General features: G+C 36.6%; 1 protein-coding gene across 8 annotated transcripts in view; it reads left to right on the forward strand.

Moving 5' to 3' along the window:
- Window positions 1-22387, forward strand: part of LOC148956170 (uncharacterized) — a 263724-nt gene that overhangs the window by 110958 nt on the left and 130379 nt on the right. For 6 of the 8 annotated variants that reach the window (XM_089096741.1, XM_089096650.1, XM_089096576.1 and 3 more), the window contains one exon: window positions 20681-20864. In XM_089096741.1, the coding sequence (XP_088952867.1) occupies window positions 20693-20864 (172 nt within the window). In that variant the 5' untranslated portion in view covers window positions 20681-20692. Of the gene's footprint in view, window positions 1-9327; window positions 9347-17552; window positions 17881-20680; window positions 20865-22387 lie in introns of those variants that run through there. The other 2 variants (XM_089097061.1, XM_089096826.1) reach the window with 2 other exon arrangements.

Consider the following 22387-nt stretch of genomic DNA (forward strand, 5'->3'; position numbering starts at 1 on the left):
GAATAGTTACTATTTTAGAGAAACAGAAGAGATTGCAGGAAAACAAACTTCAAATCAGGAAGTTCACCGTGTCCTGGCTTTCTAACTAAATTTTCTTTCACGTTATTAATCTCGGCTATTTACTTTATAAGACGTTTGAGAGGGGAGAATATCCTCCCAATGTATATTTTAGAGATATTTGTTGTTTTAGTGGGCTTTCTGTCCAAGTTTTTGCCAAATGCAACTGAATTCTGTCCAAGTTTCCTGCTCAGAATGATTGAAAGTCCAAGGTGTTTTCAGGAATTGGAAATTCACAATCATAATTGTCACCTAAATATTTGTTTTCAGTTCTGAAAATGTTGCTCGATAGTTCCTATTTTCAGCTTTCAACACTTCTGAGCGAGAAACTTGGACAGGGTCTGAGACAGAATCCATCGTCTGAACACCCACTTAGGAATGCAAAGTTATTGCAGCAAAGCAAAGCGCTCATTGCAAAATCTTGCACAAAAAGTTACAGATTGTGTTGTAATGTACTAAGTGGTGCCAAAAAAGGTAAACATGAAATGGCCAGTCACATGGCAGTACATAGTGCTATATTGTATGGTTCACCTGTCTAAAAAAAACTTCGAAGTCAATTGAAATTTATCCAAAAATAAAAGCCACAACTCATCGAATAATGACTTCATAAGTAATAAGACTAAATCGAACAGTTTGTTAAAAACGTTCTGTAAGTGAGGAGCGACGCGGCTTGATAGTAGCCAGAACTCCTAAAACACAGTTTTGATTAAACCCCGGCGCCGCGCCGGCGGATCGACCAAACGCCGCCGATGAGAGGCCCGATCGAACGCCACCGAAGTTTCGTAACGCCGCCGGCACGCCGAGGGCGCTTCGCCGCCAGCAGAGGCGGCGGCGATTGGTCGACTTCAAATTAATTTTGCGGCAATTCTTTGTTGCGTCAACCGCAAAGTCGGAGCTTTCCCTTCAGGTGTGGTTTAGTATTTCGATTTTCTGATTAGAAATCAAGCAGGGCTTGCACTATCCCGGAATTTTTCGGGTATTTCCCCCAAAAACTATGCGTCAGTAGTAACCTATTGCACAGTTTCAACTGTACATTTCAACCGTACATTTCAAGCGTACATTCAACCCTACAAGAATATGGTCAAAAGTGTAATAGATTGAAAACCTACATGAAAATATACACATGAATTGTGCAAGGAAAAGCCATGCCTGAGACAATACACTTACGCGTGAACATTTTAAAAAGAAAATCTGCCTTGGAAACAGTTTGATGTGTTCGGGGAAATTACGTTCCTTTGTGTTGATTGGCATTTGCAAAAAAGGGGTAAATAGTGATAGGATAATTTTTTAACATGAAATTTCTGAATAAAATATTTTTGGAGCATGTACTTGACGATGGAGAAAAAAGTTTAAGGTGATTAGCAATTACGAGTGGGGATTCCCCACTTGTTCTTAAACATTGCAAAAAAGATAGTCAAATTGCGTATTTAGGAATGGTTTTTTAGGGAAAGCTGTAAAACACCCAATTTGCAAATACTTCAATGTTTTGTCAATTTTGGAGGGAAAATCAAAAATACTCAGAATCGAAAATAAATGGGATCTGCCTCAAGGGGAAGGCTCAGAGGCCCTTCGTTCCCCCATTTCTGAGGGCAAGGGGGGGTGGTCAATTTTTGAGGAAAAACCAAAAATACTTGGAATCGAAAATAAACGGGATCTGCCTCAAGGGCAAGGCTCAGAGGCCCTTCGTTCCCCCATAACTGAGGGCAGGGGGGGGGGTCAATTTTTGAGGGAAAACCAAAAATACTCAGAATCGAAAATAAATGGGATCTGCCTCAAGGGCAAGGCTCAGAGGCCCTTCCTTCCCCCATTTCTGAGAGCAGGGGAGGGGGGTCAATTTTGGAGGGAAAATCAAAAATACCCAGAATCGAAAATAATTGGGATCCGCCTGAAGGACAAGGCTCAGAGGCCCCTCCTTCCTACCTTTCGGAGGGGAGGGGAGGGGGGGGGTCATATTTTGAGGGAAAAAAAAAAATGAACAGAATCAAAAATAAACGGGATCTGCCTCAAGGGCAAGGCTCAGAGGCCCTTCGTTCCCCCATTTCTGAGAGCAGGGGAGGGGGGGGTCAATTTTGGGCTAAAACCAAAAATACTCAGAATCGAAAATAAATGGGATCTGCCTCAAGGGGAAGGCTCAGAGGCCCTTCGTTCCCCCATTTCTGAGAGCAAGGGAGGGGGGGTCAATTTTGGAGAGAAAACCAAAAATACTCAGAATCGAAAAAGAATGGGACCTGCCTCAAGGGCAAGGCTCAGAGGCCCCTCCTTCCCCCATTTTTGAGGGCAGGGGAGGGGGGTCAATTTTGCAGGGAAACCCAAAAATACTCAGAATCGAAAATAAACGGGATCTGCCTCAAGGAAAAGGCTCAGAGGTCCCCTCCTTCCCCCATTTCTGAGGGCAGGGGAGGAGGGGTTAATTTTGGAGGGGGAACAAAAATGCTCAGAATCGAAGACAATTTCCATCCGTCTTAGTTTTTTTAACGATGCTCCTTATTTCTAGTTGAAAATGCTTATTTTTTAATTTAATTGGGAATGAAAAGTCAAAGTCTAACATAAAGAACAAGGTATTTCGGAGGGGGTAGCTAACTTCATATACGGGATGATTTCCATTCGTCTTAGTTTTTAACGATGCTCCTTATTTCTAGTTGAAAATGCTTATTTTTTCTAATTTAATTGGGAATGAAAAGTCAAAGTGCCAGAATGGTTGAAATACAGTAGCTCATTATTTGGGTCTCGGTCCACCTGCCTGAATGATTTAAATCCACTACCTCATATGCTGGGTTTCAATCCACCCTCCTAAATGATTTAAATCCAATAGGTATTTATTGGGGTCTCTGTCCACCATTTTCAATGGTGGAAATCCAAAAGCTCATAATTGGGGTCATAGTCCACCTGCCTGAATGGTGGAAATCCACTAGCTCAGATTTGGGGTCTTAGTCCACCAGCCTGAATGGTGGAAATCCACTAGCTCAGTATTGAGGTCTCAGTCCACCAGCCTGAATGGTGGAAATTCACTAGCTCAGAATGGGGGTCTTAGTCCACCAGCCTGAATGGTGGAAATTCACTAGCTCAGAATTCAGGTCTTAGTCCACCAGCCTGAATGGTTGAAATTCACTAGCTCAGAATTGGGGTCTTAGTCAGTGTTCAGATTGGAGCGTTGGGGTCCGACTATCTGGGCTTTATTTGTCAAGACCTGAATGCTAAGCGATGGACATGAGCTCGATTGGGACCCCATTGTGAAAACGGAAAACAAAAACAAAAAATATATTGTTGGTATGTGTGTAGAGCATGGCATGGTTATTTATTTCATTTTTAAGGTTAATTTAGACGAGGTTACGTGCGCGCCCGTAACCTCGTCTAAATGAAACTTAATAAATGAAATAAAGCTATGTCGACTTTGCATATTTTATTCAACATATCCGACAATTGATGCAGAAAAAGCATAGAGTTTGTTACTTACTTACTTACATTTTTTTTAATAATTTCTTTAATTAAATTTCTGTATTGTGCATCCAAATGGGGAATTCAAGAAAAAAATTTAGACGGGGTTACGTGCGCGCACGTAACACCGTCAAAATTTTTTGTTTTCATAATTTACTGAATTAAATTTATCTAATCTCTAAGATAAAACTCTTAACTATTACTAAACTAAACTTCAACTCTAACAAAAACTCTAAGCTAAGACTCTAAGCTAAAACTTTAAACTCTTAACTAAAACTAAACTAAACTAGAACTTCAACAAAAACTCTAAGCTAAGACTTTAAGCTAAAAATTCTAAACTCTTAACTAAAACTAAACTAGAACTCTAACAAAAAGTTGAATAATTTTGAAGTCCAAAAAAAATAATTTGTTAAAAAAATAGTTTGTTTTCATGAAAAAAATCTTGACTTAGAACCATCAGTCCTCATCAATAGGAGAATGGGCATTGTCCAAAAAATCAGAAAAAACCTTGGGATTTTCACGAACCGTCTTATAAACTCATGTAGTTCACCCATTTTTGCCTTTTTAAGCCCCCCATCAACAAAAAAATTCCCTCGCACGTGCCTGGTGATGTCAAACCTACACTCCGACATTTCTTCATCTTAATTGACTTTAGAAATATCATAACTAAACTTCAACTCTAACAAACACTCTAAGCTAAGACTCTAAGCTAAAACTTTAAACTCTTAACTAAAACTAAACTAAACTAGAACTTTAACAAAAACTCTAAGCTAAGACTCTATGCTAAGAATTCTAAACTCTTAACTAAAACTAAAACTCTAGCAAAAACTCTAAGCTAAGACTCTAAGCTAAAACTCTAAACTCTTAACTAAAACTAAACTAGAACTCTAACTAAAACAAAAAATAGTTTGTTTTCATGAAAAAAATATTGAATTAGAACCATCAGTCCTCATCAATAGGAGCATGGGTATTACTCAAAAATCAGAAAAAACCTTGGGATTTTCACGAACCGTCTTATAAACTCATGTAGTTCACCCATTTTTTGCCTTTTTAAGCCCCCCACCAACAAAAATTTCCCTCGCAAGTGCCGGGTGATGTCAAAACTACACTCCGACATTTCTTCATCTTAATTGACTTTAGAAATATCATAACTAAACTTCAACTCTAATAAAAACTCTAAGCTAAGAGTCTAAGCTAAAACTTTAAACTCTTAACTAAAACTAAACTAAACTAGAACTTCAACAAAAACTCTAAGCTAAGACTCTAAGCTAAAACTATAAACTCTGAACTAAAACTAAACTAAACTAGAACTCTAACTAAAAAAATAGTTTGTTTTCATGAAAAAAATATTGAATTAGAACCATCAGTCCTCATCAATAGGAGTATAGGTATTGTCCAAAAAATCAGAAAAAAACTTGGGATTTTCACGAACCGTCTTATAAACTCATGTAGTTCACCCATTTTCGCCTTTTTAAGCCCCCCACCAACAAAAATTTCCCTCGCACGTGCTTGGTGATGTCAAACCTACACTCCAACATTTCTTCATCTTAATTGACTTTAGAAATATCATAACTAAACTTCAACTCTAACAAAAACTATAAGATAAAAATTTAAACTATTAACTAAAACTAAAATAAGCTAGAAATTAAACAATAACTCCAAGCTAAGACTTTAAGATAAAAACTATAAATCCTAAAATAAAAATAAACGAAAATATAACTCTAACTAAAACTCTAAGCTAAGACTTTAAGGTAAAACACTAAACTCTTAACTAAAACTAAACTAAACTAGAACTCTAACTGAAACTCAAAGGTAAAACATCAAACTCTTAACTAAAATTAAACTAAACTAGAACTCTAACAAAAACTCTAATCTAAGACTCTAAGGTAAAACTCTAAACTATTAACTAAAACTAAACTAAACTAGAACTCTAACAAAAAGTTGAATAATTTCGAAGTCCCAAAAAATTTTTTTTTTTTTAAATAGTTTGTTTTCATGAAAAAAATATTGAATTAGAACAATCAGTCCTCATCAATAGGAGTATGGGTATTGTCCAAAAAATCAGAAAAAACCTTGGGATTTTCACGAACCGTCTTATAAACTCATTTAGTTCACCCAATTTTGCCTTTTTAAGCCCCCCACCAACAAAAAATTTCCCTCCTACGTGCCTGGTGATGTCAAACCTACACTCCGACATTTCTTCATCTTAATTGACTTTACAAATATCATGCAAAATATACGAGCCAATCAGGTGTTACAATCCTTTCGTTTGTCTGAGTTTAGCATCCGATTTTTTTAATTATCACCGACGCATTTCTAACAACTTACTCTCAAGTTAAGGCAGATAAACTCATGTAGTTCACCCATTTTTGCCTTTTTAAGCCCCCCAATGTGTGCGTGTCGTCTCTCTATGTGTGTCGTCTCTGTGTGTTTGTCTTCTCTGTGCGTGTGTCGTCTCTATGTGTAAGTCGTCACTGTGTGTGTGTCGTCTCTGTGTGTGTGTGTCGTCTCTCTATGTGTGTCGTCTTTGTGGCTGTGTCGTCACTGTGTGTGTGTGTCGTCTCTATGTGTAAGTCGTCACTTTGAGTGTTTGCTCTCTGTGTGTGTGTGTCGTCTCTGTGTGGTTATTGTCTCTGTGTGTGTGTTTGTTGTCTCTATGTGTGTGTTGTCTCTATGTGTGTGTCGTATCTCTGTGTGTGTGAAGTCTCTTTGTGTGTGTCGTCTCTATGAGTGAGTCGTCTCTTTGTGTCTGTCGTCTCTGTGTGTTTTTTTAAATTTTTGGGTCACCTGCCGGAGACTCTGGGCGGGTGGGCGCCCCCAAATATTGTCCCAAATTCCTCTCTCAATTTAGCACTTGGTCACGGATGCCGAGTGTCTCCAGTCACTTTCCCAATAGTATCTATTCATTGTCTCAGCTCAGTTTAGAAAATCTGAGCCAATTTCCACTTTTTCAAATTTAGGGTCACTTGCCTGAGACTCTGGGCAGGTATGGTGGGCACCTCCAAAAATTTGTCCCAACTTTCACTCTCGCCTTAGAACTTATTCACGGATACCTAAAACCGTCAACGGTTAGACTGTTGCCCCTAGCGGTAACCATGCCATGCTCTACACACATACCAACAATATATTTTTTGTTTTTTGTTTTCCGTTTTCACAATGGGGTCCATATCGAGCTCATGTCCATCGCTTAGCATTCAGGTCTTGACAAATAAAGCCCAGATAGTTGGACCCCAACGCTCCAATCTGAACACTGACTAAGACCCCAATTCTGAGCTAGTGAATTTCAACCATTCAGACTGGTGGACTAAGACCCCAATTCTGAGCTAGTGAATTTCCACCATTCAGGCCGGTGGAATAAGACCCCAATCCTGAGCTAGTGAATATCCACCATTCAGGCTGGTGGACTGAGACCTCAATACTGAGCTAGTGGATTTCCACCATTCAGGCTGGTGGACTAAGACCCCAATACTGAGCTAGTGGATTTCCACCATTCAGGCTGGTGGACTAAGACCCCAAATCTGAGCTAGTGAATTTTAACCATTCAGGCTGGTCGACTGGGACCCCAAGTCTGAGCTATTGGATTTCCACCCTTCTGGCTGGTTGACTAAGACCCCAATTCGGAGCGAGTGGATTTCAACCAGTCTGGCTGTTGGACTGAGACCCAAATTCTGGGCTAGCGGATTTTAACTATTCTGGTACTTTGACTTTTTATTCCCAATTAAATCTAAAAAAATAAGCATTTTCAACTAGAAATAATAAGCATCGTTAAAAACTAAGACAAATGGAAATTATCCCGTATATGAAGTTAGCTACCCCATCTGAAATACCTTGTTCTATATGTTAGACTTTGACTTTTCATTCCCAATTAAAATAAAAAATAAGCATTTTCAACTAGAAATAAGGAGCATCGTTAAGAACTAAGACGAATAGAAATTATCCCGTATATGAAGTTAGCTACCCCCTCCAAAATATCTTGTTCTTTATGTTAGAGTTTGACTTTTCATTCCTAATTAAATTAAAAAATAAGCCTTTTCAACTTGAAATAAGGAGCATCGTTAAAAAAAAACTAAGACAGATGGAAATTATCTTCGATTCTGAGCATTTTTGTTTCCCCTCCAAAATTTACCCCTCCCCCCCTGCCCTCAGAAATGGGGGAAGGAGGGGACCTCTGAGCCTTGCCCTTGAGGCAGATCCCGTTTATTTTCGATTCTGAGTATTTTTGGTTTTCCCTCCAAAATTGACCCCCCTCCACAGCCCTCAGAAATGGGGGAAGGAGGGGCCTCTGAGCCTTGCCCTTGAGGCAGATCTGATTTATTTTCGATTCTGAGAATTTTTGGTTTTTCCTCCAAAATTTACCCCCCCTCCCCTGCTCTCAGAAATGGGGGAACGAAGGGCCTCTGAGCCTCCCCCTTGAGGCAGATCCCATTTATTTTCGATTCTGAGTATTTTTGTTTTTCCCTCCAAAATTGACCCTCCCTCCCCTGCTCTCAGAAATGGGGGAACGAAGGGCCTCTGAGCCTTCCCCTTGAGGCAGATCCCATTTATTTTTGATTCTGAGCATTTTTGGTTTTCCCTCCAAAATTGACCCCCCCTCTCCTGCCCTCAGAAATTGGGGAAAGAAGGGCCTCTGAGCCTTTGCCCTTGAGGCAGATCCCGTTTATTTTCGATTCTGAGTATTTTTGGTTTTCCCTCCAAAATTGACCCCCCCCTCCCCTGCCCTCACAAATGGGGGAACGAAGGGCCTCGGAGCCCTTCCCTTGAGGACGATCCCGTTTATTTTCTATTCTGCGTATTTTTGGTCTTCCCTCAACAATTGACCCCCCCCCCTCTGCCCTCAGAAGTTGGGGACGGAAGGACCTCTGTGCCTTTCCCCTGGTGGCAGCTCCCATTTATTATAGAGTATGAGTATTTTTGATTTTCGCTCCAAAATTGACAACACATTGAAGTATTTGCAAATTGGGTGTTTTACAGGTTTCCCTAAAAAACCATTCCTAAATACGCAATTTGACTATCTTTTTTGCAATGTTTAGGAACAGGTGGGGAATCCTCACTCGTAATTGCTAATCACCTTAACCTTTTTCTCGATCGTCAAGTACATGCTCCAAAAAATATTTTATTCAGAGATTTCATGTTAAAAAATTATCCGATCAGTAATTACCACTTTTTTGCAAATGTCAATCAACACCAAGGAACGTAATTTCCCCGAACACATCAAACTGTTTCCAAGGCAGATTTTCTTTTTAGAATGTTCACGTGTAAGTGTAATGACACAGGCGTGGCTTTTCCTTGCGCACTTCATGTGTATATTTTCATGTAGGTTTTCAATCTATTACACTTTTGACCATATTCTTGTAGGGTTGAATGTACGCTTGAAATGTACGGTTGAAATGTACAGTTGAAACTGTGCAATAGTCTACTACTTGCGTCACCCCGAAAAAAAATTTGGTTCCCCGAATCCCCGAAAATCACGCGATCAAGGTGCCACCCTTAGCGATCTATCACCAGTGACTTTCCCTGCCAAATATTACTTTGTATACCATAATTCTTCACTACTCTCTTGTTCATGAATTTTCGTCTCTTTTGTTACTTTGGATAAAAACCAGACAGATACAATATGCAAAATATTGCAATATACACAGTTCTTCATATGTTGACTAAAAAAGTATCGTCTTTAGGAAAAGAGTTTAAATTATTTCGAATGCATTTTCCCAATCGCTATTTCTTAAATCATTCTTAGTCAAGAATTTTAATTTCAAGTTGAATAGAATTATAGAACGCATTCATTACTATACAGCTTCAGCCTTCAGTTGGATTTTGAAATTGACAGCCAACAGATTGTTTCTACAGCTGAATTGTAAGTTTGCAGTTTTTTTTTTGCTGTTTTTTAGATAAGATTCTCTTAATGTTTAATGCTCAATTGTTGAACGCCTCATAGAAAATACAATCTTCTTTCTGAAACATTTTTACCCCCCCCCCCCAAAAAAAAAACCCGTTCTATTTAGACAAATTTTAGCTATAGACTAAGCTATGTACCAGGTTGGGGAATTAAAGATTGAACCAGAAGTTACCCCAAAAATATGATTCATAAATAAATTGTAAATTATTGCCTATAGGGGGAGATAGGGGTCTATGATTTTTAAATGATAATACCTCCTTTTTTTATTGAAAGCAGGGGTGCCAAAAAGATAATTATTTTTTTCATTTAAAGTGGAGACAGAAGAAAATGATATCAAATTCCCTGGGAAACCATTGAAATATTTTGATAGACCCAGGCCCTCCATTAGGACTTGTTCATTGTCTTGGGTATTTTGCAATTTCTCATAGGCTACTGGCCTAATTTGGCTTTTGTGTGTGCTTCCATTTAATTAGATTCTTTGGATCTTATTGAATGCCACGGTGAATCTATGACTCATTTTTCCAATAATATGAGGTATATCTGAATAATTTCGAGATTTTTGTTGTTGTCTTTGTACCCCTTTACTCATACCCTCAATTTTTCTTCAAGGAACACTAAGCTGTTTAATGTTATTTTGCGTGTTTGTTTGAACCATATAGTGACCTAGTTAATTAAGAGTGAATTATTTTTCTAATGAAAGCTGAGACGGTATCCTATCAAGGTGGTATCCAGAGGAAGGGAGTAGTGAGCTGTCATATTTAAATGATAATACCTCGATTTTTTTTTTTGAAAGCAGGGGTGCCAATAAATTAATTATTTTTTTCATTTAAAGCAGAGACGGTATCCTATCAAGATGGTATCCAGAGGGGGGGGGCATAGGGAAATATTATATTTAAGTGATTGTACCTTGATTTTTTTTTTTATTGAAAGCAGGGATGTCAAAGAGTTCAAAAGTTGACAAAAATTGACAAGATTTTCGTGGGTTATACTTGATACAACACTTGTAAAGTTTTATCCTCCAAAGGGAAAGGTACATATGCGTCCAACCCGCTTTTTTTCTTATTGATGAAACGGGTTTTTGAAAACATTCATTCATAAGTACCAGGCAGATTTGACGAAACTGGTGTGATGAAAGTGATATCGACATCCCCACCTAACGTTGGGCTCGAGTGACAATGGTGCCCTTGGTCCAGTGCCCAAGTTACATTAAAAGGCCAGGTCATAATAAAAGCTTTCAATTTGGGAGGTTCAAGGAGGAGTATTTGACAGTCTTATGACCTCAGGGTAGATGTTGCCACGTCCTTACGTATCTACAGTGGCTTAAAAAATTCGGTCACCCCACAAATGATTACCAAAAATATGCACAAATATAACAAATGTAACATTTGAAATATTATAACACTTTTTTCAAAGCTTTGAAGAAAAGCAAAAAAGGCTAAATACCCCTAACTACGCTTGAAAGCTAATTTAAAAAGAAACTCTTTGGAGATTTCCATGGATATTACCATAGCAGAAGCTTTGAGCCTGGTTGAGGATCAAAGAAGAGTCATTGAGTATTTTGACCACAGGTGCCTTATTGTTGTGACTTTCTTAAATTTGGTAATTTTTGTGAGCATATGGAAATCAAAGCTTAAACTCAATAACTGATACTAAGTGTCCTAACATTTTGCTTGGATTAAAAGTGACGAACTAGGAGGAAAATCTCAACATCTTCCTGGGGCTACTTCAGTCTTCATATTATTTCATTTATTTGCATTTAAAAAGGACGAGCTTTTCATTTTTTACCTAAGAAAATAGCTGGCACTTCGTTTTTCTTCATACCGAATAAACCATTAACAGTTTTTTGTTTCATTGTAATTGAAGTGTTCTCATGTGGAGGGTTCATCATGTATTTTTCAATTTGATAAATTTACTCCTTTTAGATGCAGTTTATAATTTGACTGATATTACGTATTTATCAGTTCATAAACTGATAATGAATAATATCCAAAAGAGCATCCAAAAGAAGGCTCAGAGGCCAAGGAAAAAATGAATAATATCCAAAAGAGCAGCCAAAAGCGATAAAAAAAGCAGCAGTTCAGCCTTAGCCTACATCACATATTTTCTATAGAGAATCCAAAAAAAAATTTAAAATGTATTTTTTTAAAATTGTAATTAAAAACCAGTTTTTAATACAAGAAGGCTTTTTAGGAATCCAAAAGAGCAAAAAAACAAACAAAACAATTATTATCAAAGCCGCCCATTTCAACTGTTTTAAAGGTGACAAAACAAATATAGGCAAAGGGCATTATGAAAAAATTAAGCTTCTAAGTTGAAAGTTATATTCAAAGTTTTTACCCAGATAACTGACGAATTTTGAGATACGGTATTTGAAGTTTTGTATGCAGTAATGCACGATGAAAAAAACTACTAATTTTGATAATTATTTATGTTAAGAATACATAGCTACTACATACTTCAACTACTCGTATTATGCAAGGGTTCTGAAATGCCACAGCCATTTCCTTTCTACCAGATTTCTACTTTTCTTGATGAATAACGAAGTAGACCAGTTTCCAGCCTGCGACTTGTGAATTTTTGAACTCATGAATAGGCTCGAATCTGTTGTCAATTTAAGCTGTGATTTGAGAAAGACTGATGAAAACACTAGTGTTTGCGGTCAACATTGATCGCGCCGGGGGGCGCCGCCGGTAAGATGTCTTACCGGCGGCGCGGCGTGCTGTTTTTGGCACTGCCACCGCTGGCCTTCCCTCATCGGCGCGGTGCCGGGATCTAGTTTTGATAACAATATATACATCAAAAGAATCATTTTTATTATGATTCAATATATAACAATTTCATTGACTTGAAATTTACCCATCAAAAGCTACGAGCCTGAGAAAATTTGCCTAATTTTTAATAAAGGGAGAAAACGCCCTCGAAATATCAACCAATCTTAATAAAAAACACACCGTAAGATTAAGCACATCAGAGAATCCCACTGAAGATGTTTCAAGCTCCTACAAACACAAATGTGGAATTTTTTTTTGCCAGAAGAAAAATCACGTATGCGTATTTATTTGGTTTTCAGTTTGTTTGTTTTCTCCAGGTGTGATCGTATCGATCCAGTAATTCTATAAGATCGAGAAAGGGGTCAATTTGATTGGAAATCAATATTTATAGTGCCCTTTTTAAGCGAGCAAAAAGATAGGAGGCAAGCTGGACCCCCTCCCACTGCCCTATTTTCCACAAATTCGTTTCGATAAAAATTTGAGATATCCTTTTTAGTTAACATAGTTGAAAGGTCCAAAAACTATGCTTCTGGGGAAAACTTAACCCCCTAAAGCTCCTGGGGAAAGTGCTGTAAGTCATAAAATTTACCCATTGTTTACGTAAAGTAGGCGTATTTTTTAATCAGGAAGTATATAGACATTATTTTCTCGGGGGATTTTCTGGTTTGGGGGATTTTCTATGGTTAGAATTTTTCGTGGCGAGGGATGTTTCTGGGGTGAGCTTTCCAGGGGAAATTTTATGCTGATGAATTATGCCAGAATTCCAATACAAAATTCTGTTTGTTTGTCTTATTTCGACACTGCCGACTAAATTTCACTTGTGGAGATGTACCGGGGTAAATTTTCAGTGGGGTTGGAATCGTCTGAAGGATTTTTCCATGCACGGGGGGAGGGGTAAATTTCCACTGGAGAATGTCCCAATGTGGAGACTTTCCGCGGGAGCAATTTTCCACTGTTTTTGGGGGGATTTCCGGTAAAAAATTTTATCGGGGAGGAGGGTATTTCCGGCATGACTTGAAAGACGACCAGAAATTGAAGTCTATTTTCAAATTATAGTATACTAAGGATAATTTTGAGGTGGGATTGTTCCCAATTATTTCTCCTGGTGAATTTTTAGCGAGCATGGCAAGAGGGAATTTTCGGGGGTGGGTTGGGGGAATTTTACGTGGAAGAATCTTTACTTTGAGGACTTTTCTGTGAGGGGAAGGTAGCTTCTCATGTAGAGGAGCTGGATTTCCTGGCATTATTTGAAAAGTCATCATAAACTAAATAAAAAAAGTTTTTTTTCCAACTGAAAGTAAGGCAAAACATTGAAACTTAAAACGAACAAAAATCTTTCCCTATATGAGGGGGTTTCCTCCTCCTCAACACCTCGCTCTTTACGCCAAAGTTGACTTTTTGTCCCAATTTTCTAAGACCAACTCTTGAAACACAAGGGCCAGTAAATTAGAATAAGAAGCTTTTTTAAGAGTTCTAAAATGCTTTAGTATGAAAAGCGAGAAATTGAGTAAGGGCATCCCCCCTCATATACGAAATAATTTTTATTCGTTTTAAGTTTCAATGTTGCTCCTTACTTTCAATTGAATTTTTTAAAATTTAATTTATAAATAGAGTTAAGGAAGATAGCTTTACTAAAATATTAAATAAAAAAACAAATTTTTTCAACGAAAAGTAAGAAGTAACATTAAAACTTAAAATGAACAGAAATTATTACGTATATGAGGGGGGGTTACTCTTCCAAACCACCTTGCTCTTTATGCTAAAGTTTTTTTTAATGCTTTTAAAAGAAGTTTCTTATTGATGTAATTGAACGAACATAGTAATTCAGAAGTCGTTCTTAAGGAATTGGGAAAGAATTCAAACTTTAGTGTAAAGAGCCAGGTGGTTTGGAGGAGCAATCCACCTCGCATACGTAATCATTTCTGTTTGTTTTAATGCTGCTCCTTACTTTCAGTTGAAAAAACTTTTGTTTTATTTAATTTCTGATCGTTCTTTAAATAATTCTACATCTCCACGGATAAAATTGAGTCGGCAATGAGAAAGCAAGACATAAGAAGAATATCGTATAGGAATTCAGGATAACTCCCGCAGTGTAAACTTTCCCCTGAAAAATTATCCCGCCGGAAACTTCCATGTCCATGGAAAATTATCCAGGTGGAAAATCCCATTAACAGATAATTCCACCTCTCCCCCCAAAACTGTATGCATACTTCCCAATAATAAATACTATACGTAAACAATGGACACAATTTGTAACTTAAAGACCTTTATCTAGGGGCTGTGGGAGGCTCATGATATCCCCAAGGTGACATTTATTCGGCCTTTCAACTATGCTGAACAAAATAGAAATCTCAAAATTTTGACCGGACGACTTTGAAAACAAGGGGCGTGGGAGGGGTCCTAGTTGCCCGTCAATTTTTTTTGTCACTTAAAAAAGGCACTAGAACTTTTAATTTCTGTGCGAATGAGCCCTCTAATAATATTCTAGGACCACTGGGTTGATACGATAACCTTTGGTAAAGAAACACGCATCCATGATCGTTTTTCTGGTAAAAATTACAAAATTCCACATTTTCAAACAGTTCGTGGTAACAAACTGTAAGTAAGGAGTGATCCGGATCAGTAGTAACCGAAACTCTAAAAAACAGAATTTTGATAACAATAGATACAACAAAAGAATCGGATTTTTATGCTGATTTCATGTATATATAAATTTCGTCAAATTTAGCTTTACCCATTAAAAGTTACGAACCTGCGAAAAATTGCCTTATTTTTGAAAAAAAGGGGGAAACACTCCCTAAAAGCGGCAGAACCTTAATGAATATTACACCGTCAGATCCAGTGTGTCAGAAAACCCTACTATAGAGGTTTCAAGTTCCTAACTGCAAAAATGTGGGATTTTGTATTTTTCGCCAGAAGAAAGATCACGGATGCGTGTCTAGTTTTTTTTTTTTTTCAATGAGTGATTGCATTGATCCAATGATCCTAGAATATCGTGAAAGGACTCATTTAAACGGAAATTATAAGTTATAGTGGCCTTTTTACAGAACGAAAAAATTGGAGGGCAACTAGGCCCCCTCCCAAGCTTATTTTTTCTGAAAGTCACTCGATAAAAATTTTGAGACAGCCATTTTTTCCAGCATAGTCAAAAATCTAATAAATATGTCTTTGAAGATGTTTTAATTCCCCACAGCCCCGGGGAAGAGCTGCAAGTTATGAACTTTGCCCATTGTTTACATATAGTATTAGTTATTGGGAAGTATACAGTCGTTTTCAGGAAGTATTTTTCTAGTGGGGAGGGGGTCAGGGTGAGTGGTTTACGTGGGAGGATCTTTCCATGGAGGATATTTTCATGGAGGAAGGGAAATTTCTATGAAGGGGTGCTGGATTTCCAAGCATTATTTAAGAAACGATAAGAAATTAAATAAAAAAAAACAAGTTTTTTCAACTGAAAGTAAGGAACAAAATTAAAACTCAAAACGAACATAAATTATTACGTATATGAGGGGGTTTGCCCCCTAGTCAATACGTCACTCTTTACGCTAAAGTTTTTTTTAGTACTTTCAAAAGAGCTATCTATTCTAATTAACCGGCCTTTGTGATTCAAGCATCATTCGTAAAGAATTGGTACACAATTCGAACGTTCAACTCGTTTCAACTGAACCCCTGTTTATCCCAACCTATTGAACTCGATCCCTGTTTAACTTAACCCCCATTCAATACAACTCAAACCTTGGGCAACTCAATTCCGTTTGAACTCAAACCTATTTTACTTATCCCCCATACAACTCAACCCTTATTCAACTCAACCCCCCGCGCAATTCAACTTTCATTTAGCTCAACCCCATTTGATTCTAACTCCTTGCAACTCAGTCTCTGCTTAGCTCAATACTGTTTGAGTCAACTTCTATTTGACTGAGCACTCGGGCAACTCAACCCTTATTTCAACCCAACCCCAATTCAAGTCAGCTCCTGTGCAAATCCACTATCATTTAATAAAACCCTCATAGAGCTCAACCCCTGTTTAACCCAACCTCATTTGAATCAACTCCTATTCAGCCCCATTGCCAAAATCATGAAATTCGAGTGTGTTCAGGCCCTGGAGGAATAGTTTTGAATTAAAGTAGCGTAAAATAAAGAACTTACATAAGAATTAACCAATGAATAAAGACCATTTCATTCAAGTCAACTTGAATCTTTTACATTTTTTACATTTTTTAATGTATTACATTTTTTAGGTATTATAAGGTCAAGCCAAATGGGGTTGCCTTAAATGGGGGTGTGGTCAAATAGGGCTGGGGTAAACAGGGTTTGGGCTAAACGAAGACTGAGTAAAAGGAGGGTTGGATTTGCTTGGGGATTGATTTAAACGGAAAATGAGTTGTGTGAGGGTCGAATTGCACAGGGTATGATTTAATGGGGATGAGTCAAACGATGGTTGAGCTGACTGACGATTGAGTAGCACGGGCATTAAGGTGAATGAGAGTTGAGTTTCATGGGGATTAGATCGAATGAGGTTGATTTTAATGGAGATTGAGTTGTACGGGTTTAGTTAAATTGATTAAGCTACATGGGTTGGGCTAAACAAGGGTTCAGTTGCACGGCAACTATTTTAATTAAGTTTGGTAGACGCCTTTAGTCATTATTTTTAGTTCCAGAGTCCCACCTCTTTAATTCTCATTGGTTTAAGCCTCTTTCTAAAACCAACAACTACATTTGTCGCTACATCACATCTATACTAACGAGCAAATAACTCAAAAGGTTTTATTATATCACACAAATCCTTTAGCTTGAGAAAGATTAATTTTGAATTACTTAAACAAATTCAACTTAGGGTATTTTATTAACGATTATTCATATACAACGTAGAAGCCTGGCTGCGTTAGAAGTCACATTGCAATGGAAATTACCCAAGCTCGGTGTTTCTTTGGAAATTTTAAACTTAACCAGTAGTATTGTTTTTTCTATATGGCAATCGTTGGCTAATAATTTCAAACAGTTTGTGGTTACGAACTCGATGTAGGGAGTGCTTCAGGCTTAAGTAATCGAAACTCTAAAAAAAACTTTTTTTTACATAAATTAATAAATTTTAATAATATACTTTTGATGCTGATTGCAAATATATAGAGTTTATTAAGTTAAAAGTTACTCGTCAATAGCTGAGAGCCTGAGAAAATTTGCCTGATTTTCAAAAAACCGGGAAACATCCCCCAAAAAGGGAGAGCGGTTTTGATATAATTCCCACCATCATATTGAGCATATAAAAGAACTAATGAAGGTTTAAATCTCCTATCTACAAAAACATGGAAACATGAATTTCATCGAAAAAGAAAGGTCGCGGATTAAGTGTTTCTTTTTTTTATTTCTTTTTTCAGGAGTGATCGTAACCTGCAAATGATTCTAGAAATTCAAGAGAGCGCTCATATGAATAGAGATTTAAAATTCTAGTTTCTTTATTAAGTAGCCGTAATATTGTGTCATGGGAAAGTGGCAGTGGAAAGCTTTATTCGTTTAATTGATGTTGATTCCCTTGATATTTCATTATATTATGCACAGTGATGTATAATTGTTCAGCAATTGTTATGAAGATGGCTGGTGAGCCATTGTATGAGTTGCAGGGGGAGCTTTACAAGACGCCTCGAAGGGTGCATTTCAATGGACAAACTTTATAAGTCTTCAAATGCCTTCAGATAAGAAAGGCTCTAGGGGGAAGAGGTGAAGGTAAGAATTAATCTTTAACCACCATTAATTTGAAAGCCTGAATAACGGTGCTCTCTTCTTAATGTTTTCTTTTTGTATGTTACAAAAGAATAATGTTTTCTTTTGTAACGTAAAATATGTCATTTATATCCCGATCGGCACAAAGATGGAGAGGGGAAAGAGGGAGAGGGGAGCAATTCATGGGTAAAGGCGGGGTGACACCAGAAACAAGTTCCCAAACAAGTGACACCAGAAACCTTACCACCAGACACCAGAAACCTTGACAAAAAACAAGTGACACCAGAAACCTTATTTTATCGAAACTTATATGGAAACATCGGAGCTTATGCTTATTTTTATTATGTGGGACAGTAGGTGGTAACGAAATATAATTAATGAGTGACTTGTTCTAAGAGTGACCAAAAGCTAAAAAAAAAAACAGTTTTGAATACAATGTAAGCACCTCCACAATTGCATCTTTGTAATTAACTATAAATACATAAAATTCGTGAAATCTAAATTCATACAGTTGGGTCAAACAACTCGTAGGAACAAACTATAAGAATAGGACAGTACCAGTCAATTAAAACAAGAAATTTGTAAAAGTCTCGATGAGAGCCTTTGCAATACTAGGTTTTATTACTAATGCTGATGCTAAATATACAAAAATGAACTAATTATAAAGATATTCGTTAAAATCTATTAGCATATGTAAACATGAATAATTTCAGAAAAGGAAACTAATTCTTCCAAAAAGGGGTGCCATCGTTAATTTACCTATGCAATAAAATAAAAGTTCAAAATAGGAATAAAATCCTTTTAAAAGACAGTGTATAGAAATTCATAAAAATACCAGATATTTCAGTCACATATACAGTGACCGTCATCAGTAGTAAAACTCATAAGTTTTACTACTGATGACGATCACTGTATATGTGACCGAAATATGTGGTATTTTTGTGAATTTCTATACACTATCTATTAAAAAGGATTTTATCCCTATTTTGAACATTTATTTTATCATTATTGAAAAGCAGTGGGGTCACCGAAATTATCTATACCTATGCAATGAAGTTGAACATGCATGTGAAACGTTAAAGGAAGTATCTGCGAAATGTGAGATTTTTCTTATTTCTTACGAAGTGTATCTGCGCAACGCAGACCGTTGGTTAGCATGCGAAAATAGATGTAAAATAGTTACGAGGCGTAAGAATATAAAGGAATGGAATCTACATTTTGATTTAAAGAATAAAGCACTCGGTAGTAAACCAGAACAAAAAGACAAACTTAATTTAAGAAAAACAAATTTTCTCAAATGAACGTAAGGAGTGATATTAAAACTTAAAACGAACAAAGGTTATTACGAATATCAGAGATGCTGCCCCCTCTATATACTCTGTTTTATTTATTTTTTTGGAAGGCTTTTGTGCTTCATATATTCTAAGTTTATCATCTTCCTAGATTTTTTTTAAGATTCAGAATAATTTTTTATTTAATTTTGGAAATAACGATTACAATCTCTGGTTTAAAAAATAAAAAACATTGGAAATGTAAGACGAAATAATTAAGTAGGAGTAAGATAGAAAATATAAATATTAACGGGGAATAAATAGCATTGAAATTCCTGGTTTCTTCCACAGGCTCAAATTTATTCTACTGTAGAGTCTCCTTTTTGTACTCTGTTTTCTTCTTGTTCTGTCTTATTTAGTAAGCTTCAATGAATTAAGTCCAAAAAGATGGTTGCAATAAAAACGTTAGCCCAACGCATATTTGTAATTGAATTTTGTTGCCCTTTGCTAGTTAGACGTTTTTTCTACCACTAATGTTCAACTCTTCTACCAGAGTTTTTTTTATACAAGGAGCTATTTTACAAGACTGATGGGTGGAAAGCTATCAATAAGGAGAATGTATGGATACTTGAAGCAACGTGGAAGAAAAATGTCTAGGCTTGGCTCCTACCACGGCTGGGACAAAGTTTGGTTGCCTGCTATACATTGACTCTATTTGTTGGTCGGACTTCAACCACGGCAGAGACAGTGCTGGGTTCACAATTTTTTTTTTCGTCTTCGATCAACTTCATTGTGCAGGATCTTACGCTTAGGTGGAACCCTTCAATAATGAGAAAATACTGCATAAAGACTTTGGAGCAACTTAGAAAAAATTTTCAGGCTGGCATCTGCACCGCCTAGTACTTTGCTCTGTCGACCAAAAACGCAAAAGCAATTATTGTCAAAGTTTGTCCACATTGGAACAAAAATGGCATTAAGAAAGCGAGAATGGCGTTTAAGTGGGCATAAAACAAGAAACAACTTGCGATCACAAGTTTCACTTTGGCCCCAAAATTTACTTAATTTTTAGCCTTTAACACTTTAATCGAAAGACGGTTCGGTCACTATATAACCTTATAGCTGTCCGACTTATGTCTTATATAGCTGTTAGCTTATAGGCTCGAATAGCTGACGTAGCATTTTTACTGTACTTTTTATGTAAGACATGAATCATTTTAAACCCCATCTGTATATTTTATATACGTTATATATGCAGGTTTCAGTTGCTAGCTAAGAATAACAGGGTAGGAAAATATTTATCAAAAGTTTTTAAAAAGCATTTAAGTAAGGACACGATTGATCAATTATCTTACGTGTTTAAAAAGTGACGATAAAGAACCTATCTGAATCATTCCCTTTCTTCTCTACATTTTGCAGCTTCTATAGAAGATTATCTTTTCCTTCCTAAAAGTTCCACTTCATACATAAGTTTTCGTTTACATTCTTCCGGTAATTAGCATGAATCTTTACATAACCTTATTTCCATATTGCAGTTTAAGATCTGGATGTGGTTTCAGTTGTCTGAAGAGAGTCAAGCTATTTTGAGCAGCAGTAGGGAAAGAAGATTGCCACCAAATAGATGGAACCACGCAACAGCAGTTTTAAAAAACTCAATATACCTCTTTGGGGGAAGAAACTCTGAAAGAACATTTGCCGACCTTTGGAAATTGAACTTAGGTATATATTGAGACTAATTATGTTAAATAAAGTGACTCGAAACAGATTTTTACCACATGGTATTTTTTGTTTAACTATTTTCATATGTATTTTATTTAGACCTGAAATGAAAAACTCCCTATTTATAATTGTCCGTTTCCACAATTTTTGCTATAATTAATTTAAGTATAGGCAAAAGATTTAGTAAGATGCACTGAATATTTTTCTGTTTATCTGTCTAGCTACTGGCAGTGGGGATAGGCTGCCCACCCCCAATTTCCGATCTACTTTGAAAACATGGATTGAGCATTACAATATGAAACTAGGTCGTTCAGAAGATATTATTTTTGCCTTTGCTTAACTATTTTCGTAAGCGTTTTGCTTAAAATTGAAATAAAAAGTTTTTCTGAATATAATGTGTTTCTGTTATTTTTAGCTACCATTAGGTAAAATGCATGTAAGTATAGGAATAAAAAATTAATTACCAAGTGATTTTGCCGTTTTCTTTGCTATTGCTGATTGGCATGATATCGTAATGCATATGTTTTCATGGTCATTTCGTATTCTAAGTAATGTCTACCAATAGTTTTTCCTTCTCCATGCTGGTGCGATAAACCAAGGATTGTACAAGTCTTTAATTTGTTTAATTTTATTTTTTAAACAATGCTGTAATAGAACCGTAAAAGTTGAAATTTTTCAGTTCATGAATTTTGACGTTTTAAAGGGAGGGAGGCTCTCTGGAAAAGTAATTACCTTCTGTGATGATTTTCTGGTAGGATGCTAGAAAAATATTAGTTTCTCATGGAAAAAATACTTATTTTTGATGTTTTTATGTCTTCTTATGTTTTAATAAAAAATATTTGTTATAAATTATTTTTTTTATCTGAAATTAGTTTGTTGGAAACATTTTACAATCTGAAATCTCTTGTACTGTTTTGTACTGAGTGTCACCCCTTTGATCCTACCTTTTTGTAAAAAAAAGATGATAATAGTGATTATGTTAAAGATAGAACCATTAGCTTGATTTCAGCAGGAAGCAAATTACTTAGCATGATGATACTCATTAGACTAAGGGATGCTGTAAATAAATTATAAAGAGAAAAACTGTGTGGCTTTAGTGAGGGGAGAAGTTTTACATTAAGAAGTGAATCCTCAGACCTTTATTCCTCAGTTTTATAAATTATGAGCAGGTATTGATTCAGCTGATAGACAGGCTTTAGTGAAGGTTCTTTTATTGTATGGTACACCAGATAAGTATTTTACAGTGATTACCGCTATTCACGAGAATATATCAATATGGTTAAGATAGTAAGCGAGTTTAGTAGTCGATACCGCGTGGAGTCAGGAATTGAGCAGTATTTCTTTCTATTCCTATTTGTATGGATGATTTTGATGCCTTTGTCGTAAGGAACTTGCCAACGACTATGGGAGAAGATAATATAAAAAAAGGAAAAACTCCCTTAGATTTATATCTTGATCAATGACTGTACGTGATTTAAAAGCAGAATAGTTTTAATTTACAGCTAAATAACCACTCCTTGGGA

The sequence above is a fragment of the Artemia sp. Qi Xiang Cuo genome, chromosome 1, assembly GCF_049724085.1.
Source record: "Artemia sp. Qi Xiang Cuo chromosome 1, ASM4972408v1, whole genome shotgun sequence".
In the NCBI taxonomy this organism is placed as follows: Eukaryota; Metazoa; Arthropoda; class Branchiopoda; order Anostraca; family Artemiidae; genus Artemia; species Artemia sp. Qi Xiang Cuo.